The following is a 12,241-nucleotide window of genomic DNA, read 5'->3' on the forward strand; positions in this document are numbered from 1 at the left end:
ACTTCCTTAAGAGCTGGTGGGACTACCCCCTCTTTCAAGGAAGAATTAACCACCACCCAAACCAAATCACACATCCTCTCCCAGGTGGCCTTAACCAGCCAGGAGGGGCATGGATCTCACACAGAAGTGGCCAAACTGACAAGAGAACCCTGTCCACTTCCTTAGGCTCAACAGAATCAAATTCTTCCCAGATAACCACGTAAGACCTAGCCCCCATGGCCTCCACTAGCCCTGCTTCAAGGTCAAAGTCCCAAGTAAATTTGAGCGATTTTAGCCATCAGATGCGTAGCATATTCCTCACAGCAACCTTGTAGGTCAGAGCTCTTCTCCCCTAGAAGGCCCCAGGTCACCCAAAACAAGGCCACCAGAGAGCTCTCTGGGGATGCAGTGAGGGTGGAGAAATATTTATGTTTCATCGGCTTTACTCCCATGAGATCTTTACTGCTAGCAGCTCTAGCCTGTGTTTGGTCAGGTTTGTTCCTAATCGTCCACCAACGGTGTTCTGGGTGTCTCTTCTCCCACTTCATCTTCCTAAGCTCCTCCATAAACCAGGGGGAATTCTGGGATCCGTGCGTGAGGAGAGGCCACCCAAGCGTGATCTAATGCAGAGCCCCAGCCGCCTTCTCATTCTAGGTAGCCACCAGGGCTTTGGTTGGACCATGCAGCAGACCCCCAAGCAACCCCAGGCTCCCTCTGAACCCCAACTGGGCTCATTAGCTGCCTGGGATGGACCAACCTAATAGGTCCAGCCTCCCTGTGTGGGGGTGATGCCAGAGAACTGCAGGCTTACTCCTTATACTTTGTTTATTTTGTAAGTCTTTGGTTAGTTCAGTTGTAATTTGCAGGATCAGGGCATCATCTGGCATGACTTATGGTGTTGCACATGAAAGGAAAAGAAGGAAGAAAGAAGGAAATGTGAGAGCTGGGCAAGTGGAGCTGAAGAACTAGTATCAAAAGAACAGCTTAGCTAGTCAGTCTGCAGGGCCAACAGCTTATCTCAAGACTGCAAGAGCAGAATGATAATGCCTGCATGTGGCAGAGCTGGCTCGGATGTGTGAACCAAGGCCGCCCCTCCTCAGGCCCGGTGTATGTTGTATCCATGTGATATTATACAGAAGTTCTGAGGGTGGGGATGTATGATTCTGGATGGGAATGGGCAGTCATTCAACTTCTATCATGCATAGGAGGGTTTGATATTATTTGCTGCAGGTTGTGGCCGGGCCCACATTTCACATCTCTCTCCGGGCCACAGTGATCATGCCATCTCTCTGCATGTCCAGTGACAATCTGGAATTCTCTGCTGTCCAGTGTGGGCAGTGCCAGGTGGAGACCATCCAGCTTCATAATCAGCTGCAGGTTGTGTGTGAGTGGTTTGCCACAAGCAATGAGCAAATGAAAAAGGTAAAGCAACACTAATAATAGAAATTTATTTGCTGTTCCCTGACTGGAAAGAAACTTAATATTGCACCTTGAAAAGCAGCTTGATGTATAGAAATTTGGGGTGGGGTGGAAATTAAGCTGCCTTAAATGTACTATTTCTGGTTCTTGGGGATGAGTCCTTTTGATCTGTGTAGCATTCAGGAAAATTTCCCAGAGATGAACAAGGATAAGAGGTGAAAAACAAGATTTCAAAAGATTTGCTATGCAGAGGATTAATTACACAACTCTTGATTCTGAATCTTTCAAAAATGCAAAATAAAACAAAACTCCACACAGCCTATGATCCTGTTCTTTACTTTATAAGTTGTCAGTCACATACTATAGATCAAGAATATGCCTGTGCAGTGGAGATAATGGGGGTTTGAATTCTTGTTTCTCTTGAAACCCCCATTATCCTTACTTCCCTGCAAAAGAAGAATCCTTCATCGCTGTTCATGTGGATGGAAGACACCCTCCTTCCAGGGACACTGTAGAGATGTTTCTAGAAACTCAGTCAAAAGGTTGGTGTTGCCTGAGGTAATAATTGTAGTCATCCAGAGTGTGCTATCTTTCAGGAGGATTCTTAGGAATGGTACAAAGAGGCAAGTTTTGGTCAGTGACTTCATTGTTTGTTGTAAGCTCAGGTGGATAAGCACATGCCAGTGACCTTGCGTCGGAAGATGCAGGAGCACAAGGTGAAACCCCATGTATTTGAGATGATTCCCCCGTATGGAATCCTGGCTCCTGGAGAGCGACTCAATGTGCAAGTCAAGTTTGCACCAAGGGAAGAGGTAGGAAATCAGAAAGCTGTTTGGGAATAGTAGAGATGTATTAATGGCAGGGCAGGCTAATAAAGGCAGGGATCAATCAGACAATTCAATTCCTCATGCAAAGTAGATTTATTATAGAAGACCGAGTGCCTGGATATTTCTTCTCCTTCCCTGCCAGGATTCTGCCCAAATACCAAGGAAGAGCAAGTGGTGGGTTATCAATTTTGATCTCAGTTGATATGATATAGTACAACAAAGGGACTGGCCAGATAGTGATTACATTCAGGTATCCCAGATAGACAGCAAATCTTCTGAGTTAATTCTTTACATTAACGCATATTTTCCAATAGGACAGAACCCAAATCTGTGGGCCAAGTTCTGGCCTTCCTTATAAACTCTTTTGAAGACAGCTGAACAAATATGTACTACCACTGAAGCATGGGGACTTCTGGGTTAAGATGATTTGTTTTTTATGGCCTTTTTACCCCTTCTTATTTGTAATAAAATTTTATTATTTTTTACATCTTAGAAACTCTACCATAATGTCCTGATCTTGAGCATTTCACAGAGCACTCAGCAACTGCTGCTGAATGTCTCTGGGCAAGGTCTGGAGCCACGTCTTGAGTTCAGCCCCTCTCTCCTGGAACTTGGGCCTCTCCTTCCATATGGCATTGGGGATGAAGCTGAAGTGATAGTGAAAAACCCATGCTGTTTCCCTATTGAGTTCTACTCCTTAGAATTTGACCAGCAGTATCTTCTGGAAGAGCGGGTAAGCCATCTACTCCAGTTGAGAGTTACCAAAAGTATTTATTGAATAAATAATCCTCCTCCAGGAAGATGTTCTGAGGTTAGCAGTTAAAATGTGTCACGTGTTCATAGACCTTAGAATAAGTTGTGCAACCTTTCTTGAGTCAAGGGCCACACTTGAAATGGTTGGGGGCCACATTCCCAAAAGTAAAGGGGATCAGAGGATTTAAATTTAATTAAATTGATTATATGCCATGTATAATAATGTTACCCTTCCATCCCATTAAAAATGGTTATTTGCTGGTGACTTTTAGAGAGGTTCTAGGTGCTGTATCAAAGGCATAGGAGGCCTCAAGTCATGTCCAGACTGGGTATGGTACTGAAACAACATTGGTCACACTTTTGGATGAACCTCTGGCAGGAGCTGAATGGGGGTAGAGCATCCATCCTCGCTCTTCAGGACCTCTCGGAGGCCTTCGATACCATTGACCATGGTATCCTTCTGGATCAGTTTTGGTGGTTGGGGGTGGGTGGCGTTGTGTTGTGCCGGTTCTCCAGAGCCGGTTCCAGTCAGTGTTGACTGGTAGCGAGAGGTCCTGTCCTCGGCCTCTGCTCTGTGGGATTACACTGGATTCGTTATTCTCTCTGCTCCTGTTTAACATCTACATGAAGCCGCTGGGTGAAATCGTTGTCACCATGTGATGAGGTAACATAAGTATGCTGATGATAAGGAAGTAGATTTCAGTTCCTTAGCGGTAAGAGTTGCTCAACAATGGGACTAACTGCCTCAGGAGGTGGTTGAACCAGATGTCCTGCAAGGTACCTTTTAATCCTGTCTTTCTGTTTTCCTGTGACTTAGTGTTCAAGAATACTAATTACTTTGTTGTTAATTTTGATAATAAAGAAGATTTGATAATAATTTGATAATAAGGAAGATTGGATAATAAAGATAATTTTCATGTAGATGTCGAACAGCATGGGGGACAAGAAATGTCTGGATTTTCAGCGGAGTAATCTGAGCCTGTTTTTCAGGATTTGGGGAAAGAAGTAGCACTAACTAAGGGCATTCAGAATTGTAGAAATTGTGTTAACCTTCTAAAAAAAAAAGCAGACTTTCTCAGATAAGAAAAAATCTAGGCGGATAAGGCATGGATATTTCAGAATAAATCCTCATCTGGAATCTGTCTGGGAGTGCATTGCTCAGAAAGTCTTTGCTCCTTGCGCTCTCTTGATGGCAGATTTTGCGAATGCTGAAGGGCTATGATAACCACAACGTTCTTCTGCTACCTCCTCGCATCCCTGGAGAGAAGCTGCCTCTTGAGGTGCTGGAATATTTTGAGGAGCAAAAGAAGATTCAAGGCGACCAGGAAGGATCAAATCTGGATAACGGTGAGAGAGGGCCCTGTTGCCAGATGGGAAGCGGGGTCTGTGTTGGAATTAAGACAGCCAGGAAGGAGCCACGCTGTTTCTGCTCTGGCCTTTTCTGCCCATGGATAAAGAGCAAACTCTTTCCACCTCTTAGTTAAAGAAACTCTCTGGTGCTCTAATTTTGTATTTCTGAAGAGAGTTCTTATGATGACCTCTGTAAATGCCAGGCAAAATAATAAAGGGGCAAAAGCAATAGTACTTCACGCGGATTCATTTTATTTAACAATCAGGGCAGAACATCTCCTGTACTAGTGCCAATTTCCACTGAAGAAGTGTCACCTGTCACCACTGCATGGATTTTTCCCCACCTGTAATCTTGAATGAGAAACCAGGTGATTCCTGTTCAGGGTGTTCACATGGAAGGCCCCTCAGGTGTGCAAGTCCAGAGGCAAGGGGCATGAAGCAAGGGAGGCCCATTTTCCCAAGCCCTGCTTGGCATTTCCTGCCTGATGCCCCTCCCACAAGGCTCCAGTGCAGAGCCAGTTTGGAGTAGCGGCTGCATTGCTGGGCTAGAAACCAGGAGACTCTGGGTTCCATCCAGGCGACTTGGGCCAGTCCAAACTACCTGACGGGATGGTTGTGGCGGGAAGACAGGAGGCAGGAGCAGTAGGCGTGTATACCATTTTGAGCTTTGAGGCCAAAAATAAAGGTGGGATAAAAATCAAATCAATAAGGTAGATATAAGGAGAGGAAATACAGAAGATTATTTATTTGATCATCTGGCTTAAGTATTTCCTTGCTTTGATTTTTAAGAATTGCTGCATATTTCTGGCTATGCCTATTCACGTAGTCTCGCTCCAGTTGGAGCAATTAACTGCACATTAACTTTTTATTCCAAAATAACACTTTGGATCTAATTTTACCATTGATTTAATGGAGACATATATAAATGAAGCTACAATGTCTGTTCTAAGTCTATACAGTATATGTCCTAGATAGATGCAGAACCACAAAGCAGCTCTTGAATTTGAGGCAGAGGCCTCAAGAACTCTCCCAGGTCAGGAATAGTGAGTGGCTGCGGTTACTCTCAAGACTACACTGTGCTTTGTTCTAGAATGCTCCATTTTAATGAACCCGTTTGATTAGCATTCTTAGAGGCCTGGTGTGCATGGCGTCCCCTCTCTTTTTGCACCTGAACAGAGGAAGAAGAAAGCACTCACATTTCTGAACATGGAATGAGGCCTCACCCTTCAGTTGTGCAAGCAACAACCACAGGGGCCTCTGCTCTTCCTTCTCTTTCGCTCATGGACGATAACCGAACGCTCCAGGTGGAATCCAAAATTGATCAGGAGGAAGAAGAGGAAGAAGAGGGCCAAATGCCAGGTTAGTGAGTTTTTAGCTTTGAGATACAGTGAGGTAAAAAGGGTGCCAACAGGAATGGACATAGTTGTGTGCTTCCTCATAGCTTCTGCCCTACTTTGCTGGTGGCTGCATAAGTAAGAAAACCAACTGTTACTCTTCACATGTTATAAGTGATTTAAGATGGGAGAAGACCAGCATTAGAATGTTCCCAGCAAAGCTGCCTTCCAAACATACGGTGGCGTTTTCTTCATTCATTTGTGGAGCTGCTTAGCCATCCTCTCCCAGAGGCTCTAAAAAGATGTCAGGAATTGAATAGGTGCAAATGAAGAATGTTGAACCTGGGCACAAAAATATACATGAGTTCCTTATCTGCTTTCTATCCTTTGTTATTATTCTGAATCACATTTTTTCTGAATAACGTTTAACCTTTCTAAAATTAGTTTGGTAATTGGTGGATACATATTGTTTTGCTCATATGTTAAGATAACTTTTGCTTTATTTGAATTCTGATTTATCATAGAATGTAAAGGTTGGAAGGGATCTTAGAGATCATCTTGTCCAACCCCCTGGCCATTATAGGAATCCACCACTAGACCATCCCCAAACAAATGCCATCCAGACTCTGCTCAAACACCTCCAAGTCAAAGCAAGTTCTGCACCTCACCTCTTGAGGCACTTTGTTTCATTGTTGAACACTTCTTACTGTTAGAAACATTTTCCTGATATCCAACCCACATCCCCACATCTACTTCCTTGTAACTTAAATCCACTGTTTCTTCTTTAGTCTTATGGAACAATTCTGCCCTGTCTTCACATGGCTGCCCTTTAGATATCTGAAGACAGCTAGGTAGACACCTTGGTAGACTTCTCCAAGCTAGACATACCTAATGCACTCAACTGTTCCTCTTAAGCTTTTCCTTCTTGACCCCTTATCATCTCAGTTGTTCTGTTCTTCGGTTTGTTAATGTTCTTTCAAAAATATGGTGCCAGCACTGGGTACAGTATTTTAGGTGAAATTTGACCAATGCAGAAAAGAGAGGAACCATGACTGCTCTTGATTTTGACACTATTATCTTTTTGTTCATTTAGAATTGCATTTGCTTTTTATGCAGCTGCATTATTACATTGTTGTCTCATGTTGAACCAAGATACCCAATTCCTTTTTGTATATACAGCTACCTAGTGTGATTCCTCCCATCCTAGATTCATCCATTTTATTTTTCTTACCCAAATATAGGAATTTGTGTTTGTCTCTCTTGAAATTCATTGTGCTGGTTTCTCCTCATTGTTCCTTGTTGTTGTGATTCTCCTGAATCTTGCTACTGTCCTCTATGTTCCTGGCTATTTCCTCAATCTTTGGGTCATCTGCAAATGGTAATTATATTCCGTAACCCTCATTCAAGTCATTTATATTTATGTTGGGCAGCCCAGAGTTAGAACAGAGCTCTGTTGTATGCCACTCAGCACTTCCTTCCAGCACAACAAAGATCTATGGATATATATCCACTGAGTATAAATTTTTAACCAGCTCTGCATCGGTCTAATGGTAACATAATAGTTCAATCCATATTTTGCCATCTTCTCTACTTATATCTTGTGGGAAAACCATCGGATGCTTTGCTGAAGTTAAGTTATGCTATGTATACTACATTGTCATGATCAACTAAACTGATCGTCTATGAAAAATGCAGATCAGGTTGTCTGATATGACTAATTCTTAGTAAAGCCATGCTGGCTCCTGCCAAGTAATGCATTCCTTTTTAAATGTTCACACATTCACTGCTCTCTAATCTGTTCCAGAGTTTTGCCCACTATCAGTGTTAAGCTGCCTGATCTGTGGTTACCTAGGCCATCTTCTTTTCCCCTTTTGGAGATAGGAACAACACCTGCCCTTCTTCAGTACCCTGATGCTACACCTGTCATCCATGGTTTTCCAAGGATCATGGACAGGGGCTCCTAGAAGACATCTGTAGGTTCCTTCAAGATGTAATTGATCTAATCATGGAGATATTAACTTATTTGTGTTAGCCAAGTATTCCCTAACAATTTCTCCTTACCCCGAGTTAGCATTCCCTCCTTGTGTGAATTCTTCTGCTGAGGTCCATTGGAGCAAAGTTCCACCTTGGGGGAAAGACCAAAGCAAAGCTGAAGTTGAGGAGCTTTAGCTCTTTATCCCACCATCTTCTAGCAGTGGGCCCACGCCTTCCTTTTTCTTTCTCTTACCATTAAGAAGTAAGCCTTTTGGGGGGGGGGGTTACTTTTCGCTTCCTTGTTGAGAAGCTAAGGGACATTAAGTTCCTTTTACGCTTTAGCCTTTCTGATTATCCTTCTGTAGAGATTAGTTACTTGCTGGTATACCGCCTTGGAGATTACATGCATTTTCCATTTCCTGAACGAACGTATTTTAAATCTTTGCTTAATCAAAAGATCCCTGTGCATCCAAAACAGTTTGTCAAGTTTCCCCCCATTTGTAAGATATAAGTTTAAAAACTGGGGAAAATAAAAAGATGATTCTGAAATCTAAAGATGGATGCCAGGGGAGCATTGCTAGGGTAGATGTCTAAAAGCAGATTGAAAATAGGTCCTTTCTCAACTTGTTTAGTCTCCCCCACCCCCCACCCCCACCATAGGTCAGGAACTTAGAGAAGGGCCATCCGGAGCTGCACAGAGAAAGAAAAGGGAAGGTACTAGATCAGTGTTATGAAGCAAAGGAAATATTTATTCTCCATCTGTACATATTATACAAATAATAAGAATAAATTCTTAGAAGCTTTGGGTTCTCTTGGTTCAGGGATCTATTCTATTCTATTCTATTCTATTCTATTCTATTCTATTCTATTCTATTCTATTCTATTCTATTCTATTCTATTCTATTCTATTCTATTCTATCCTATCCTATCCTATCCTATCCTATCCTATCCTATCCTATCCATCATGAGCACAAATAATGGATATGCAATATTTCCATCCCTGGCAGAAAGGACAGCTGCAGGTAGCCAGATCAAAACAACTGTGAGTGCAGTAACTTACCTGACTCAGTGCCTTCTTTGGTCAAATTAGAAGAGCAGATATTTGTGCTTTAAGGAGGGAGCTTTCACAGAAACACAATTTGCACCAAACCAATTTCCTTAGAAGCTCCTTAGGGGCGTTTGGCCTGGGTGCTGCTATTGGGTTGACTGAAATACTAGTTCCTTTCAACAGGGAGTCAACAAAGCCTCACCAAGCATAAGGAAGCAGTTGGAGAGCTAGACAACAACCCTGTTTCTAAAGCCATTGCTCGCCATCTTGGCATCGATATCTCTCCAGAAGGACGGGCTGCCAGGAACCGCAGGGGTATTGCTATCATAATTCACGGAGCTCCCCTTACAGGTAAATGGCCTTTCTTGGACAACCTGGTGTGTGTGTGTGTGGAGAAACACAACTGAAAATGTCAGCTGCTTGCTACAAAGGGTGCCCTCGGGTATTAGATTGGGCCATTTTATTTATTTATTTATTTATTATTTATTTATTTATTTATTTATTCGGCTTGTATGCCGCCCATCTCCCCCACGGGTGACTCTGGACGGCTCACAATAAAAACAAAGAAATACAATTCTCTCCAAGATGGCTAAAAACTATAAATAATTTAGAAACATATTAAAATACCGTAAAAAACCTCCTCTAATTTTGGCCCTATAAAAATCTGTAAGATGCTGGGGGGGGGCCACCCATCATCCCACCAGCCATCTCCACAGGTGCGAGCCCCCCTCTGGCCCCCAGGCCTTCTGGCAAAGCCAGGATTTAATACCTTTCCTGAAGGCCATGAGGGAGGGGGCACACCGGACCTCAGGAGGCAGGATGTTCCATAGGGCGGGCGCTACAGCAGAAAAGGCTCTCTGCCTAGATCCCACCAATCGAAATTCCCTGACCGGTGGGGTCTGCAACCTGCCCCTTCTGCTGGACTGAGTGGGACGGGCTGAAGTGACCGGGGCGAGGCGGTTCCTCAGATAACCTGGTCCCGTGCCATGAAGGGCTTTAAAGGTGATAACCAACACCTTGAATTGGACCCGGAAACAAACTGGTAACCAATGCAGCTCGCGCAACAGCGGTGTTATATGTGCCCTCCTAGGGGCATTAAGAACTGTCCGCGCCGCCGCATTCTGCACCAGCTGTAGCTTCCGGATACTCTTCAAGGGTAGCCCCATGTAAAGCGCATTACAGTAGTCCAACCCAGAGGTGACCAGGGCATGAGTGACCGTGCGGAGGTCCCCCCGATCCAGGAAGGGGTGTAACTGCCGCATGACACGAAGTCGTGCAAAGGCCCTCCTGGCCACGACTGCCACCTGCTCTTCGAACAGGAGTCGTGAGTCCAGGAGAACTCCCAAATTACGCACCGGGTCTGTCTGGGGTAGTGCAACCCTGTCAAGAACCAAAGATGACAAAGTCCTAGATCTTGAGGCTCCCCATATCCACAGCCACTCCATCTTACCAGGGTTCAGCTGAAGCCTGTTGTCCCCCATCCAGGCCCCCACAGCCTCCAGGCACCGCGAAAGGGTAGTCACAGCATCACTTAAGGCACCAGGGATGGAGATGTATAGTTGGGTATCATCAGCATACTGAAGATACCTCACTCCATGGCGCCGGATGATCTCCCCCAGCGGCTTCATGTAGATATTAAATAGGAGCGGTGAAAGCACTGACCCCTGTGGCACCCCACACAGTAGGGGCCGGGGGCTGGACTTCTCGCTCCCTATCAACACCGATTGGGTTCGGCCTTGGAGAAAGGAGCTGAACCAGCACAGCATTGTGCCACCCAACCCCAACTCCTGCAGCCGACCCAAAAGGATACCATGGTCGATGGTATCGAACACCGCCGAGAGGTCAAGAAGAGCAAGGATGGATGCACTACCCCCATCCCGCTCTCGCCAGAGATCATCTAAAAGTGCGACCAATGCTGTTTCTGTCCCATAACCAGGCCTGAATCCTGACTAATAGGGGTCCAGATAATCCGTTTCCTCCAGGATCCTCTGAAGCTGCCGCGCGACCACCTTTTCTACCACCTTCCCTAAAAAGGGGAGATGGGAGACTGGACTAAAATTGTCCAGGAGGGTGGGGTCTAGCGACGGTTTTTTGAGGAGAGGGCAGACCAAAGCCTCTTTGAAAGGCTTCGGGAACACCCCCTCCTGCAAGGATGAATTAACCACCGCCAGGACCCACCCTAGGGTCACCTCCTTGGTGGATCTAACCAACCAGGAGGGACACGGATCTAAATCACAGGTGGTCGCGCTGACAGCCCTGAGGACCCTGTCCACTTCCTCAGGGACAACAGGATCAAACCGCTCCCAGATAACTGGGCAAGAACGCTCCCTGGTCAACTCTTCTGGACCCACTCCACGCTTGGCTTCCAACTGAGAACGGATCTGAGCAATTTTATCCATCAGGTGTTCAGCAAATTCCTCTGCACGACCCTGCAAGTAGTCCCCCGCCCCCCCTTTTCCCAGGAGGGCCCGGGTGACCCTAAACAGGGCTGCAGGGCGACACTCTGAGGATGCAATAAGAGCGGAGAAATATTGACGTTTTGCCGCCCTTACCGCCACTAGGTAGGCCTTAATAGCCGCTCTAACCTGTGTTCGGTCTGATTCGTCCCGGGTTTTCCGCCAGCGGCGCTCTAGCCGTCTCTTAGCCCTATTCAGCTCCCTCAACTCCTCCGTGAACCACAGGGAGCGCCGGGAGTGATGGGCCAAGAGAGGACGCACAGGCGCGATCCTGTCCAAGGCCCCAGCCGCCTCCTTATTCCAGGCTGCGGCCATTTTCACTGATTCATTCTTGTTCTCTCAGTCTTTTCTAGTCTGTCCATCTTTTTATTATTAAGAATTTATGTGATTTGGCCTTGGTTTCCTAAGTCTTCAAAAGGATTGTCCTTTGGACCCCATGTAAAATAGTATGGATGTGGGTTTAAGATTTTGTTTTGGCATAGTGTTTTTCAACTTTAGGAATGCTGGCTAGGAAATTTTGGGAGTTAAGGTTCACACATCTAACTGCCCCTGCACCTACTGAATCAGACATCTTTATTTATGGTAAATTAATTGACTGACTGATTCAGAACAATATTGTGGTAGAACAAGCCAGCTTTACAGAGAGTTGTTCAACACTAGATCACTGACTGGTCCTCTTAACACCAAGCTGAAAAATATGCCACATATCCCTGGGGCAAACTTTATGGAACTTTTGTAGACCTGAAGATGCCTTCAGTTCAATCCCTGAGGCAGGTGATGAGAAAAACTGGCCATCTTATCCATTGATCAGTGTCTTCTCATGCTAGTTATGAAGTTGCCTGAGTAAACATCATGTAAGTTGAAAGCTGTTCTGTAGGGCACCTCATATTGTCCCCTACAATAAATTGCAAAGGGGGTATCTTTAGCCTCAGTGTTATTCAGCTTTTACATTAACTGTGTGGTAACAGCTGTATTAAGAAAAGAATGTCATTTTTTTGTTTGATTCTGAGGAACAGAGGTGGGGTTCCTCTCATTGCGGATTTAATGGCTTTTGGACTGGCCTCAGTAATAGGCCTATCTGGCTTTTATATTGAATATCAT

At 44.9% G+C, this 12,241-nt stretch overlaps 1 protein-coding gene across 11 annotated transcripts in view; it reads left to right on the forward strand.

Annotated features, from left to right (window-relative positions):
* Positions 1-12,241, forward strand: part of HYDIN (HYDIN axonemal central pair apparatus protein) — a 346,241-nt gene that overhangs the window by 200,776 nt on the left and 133,224 nt on the right. For all 11 annotated transcript variants that reach the window (XR_015795149.1, XM_088135435.1, XM_088135430.1 and 8 more), the window contains 6 exons: positions 1,210-1,401; positions 2,064-2,210; positions 2,719-2,958; positions 4,175-4,325; positions 5,505-5,687; positions 8,868-9,035. Coding sequence is in view for 10 of the 11 variants with exons in the window: in XM_088135435.1 (XP_087991561.1) it covers positions 1,210-1,401; positions 2,064-2,210; positions 2,719-2,958; positions 4,175-4,325; positions 5,505-5,687; positions 8,868-9,035 (1,081 nt within the window). In the remaining variant the exon portion in view is untranslated. The remainder of the gene's footprint in view (positions 1-1,209; positions 1,402-2,063; positions 2,211-2,718; positions 2,959-4,174; positions 4,326-5,504; positions 5,688-8,867; positions 9,036-12,241) is intronic.

The sequence above is a fragment of the Python bivittatus genome, unplaced genomic scaffold, assembly GCF_059951505.1.
Source record: "Python bivittatus isolate LINGU-HERP-01145 unplaced genomic scaffold, Pbiv_v1 ctg000170_np1212, whole genome shotgun sequence".
NCBI classification, from domain to species: domain Eukaryota; kingdom Metazoa; phylum Chordata; class Lepidosauria; order Squamata; family Pythonidae; genus Python; species Python bivittatus.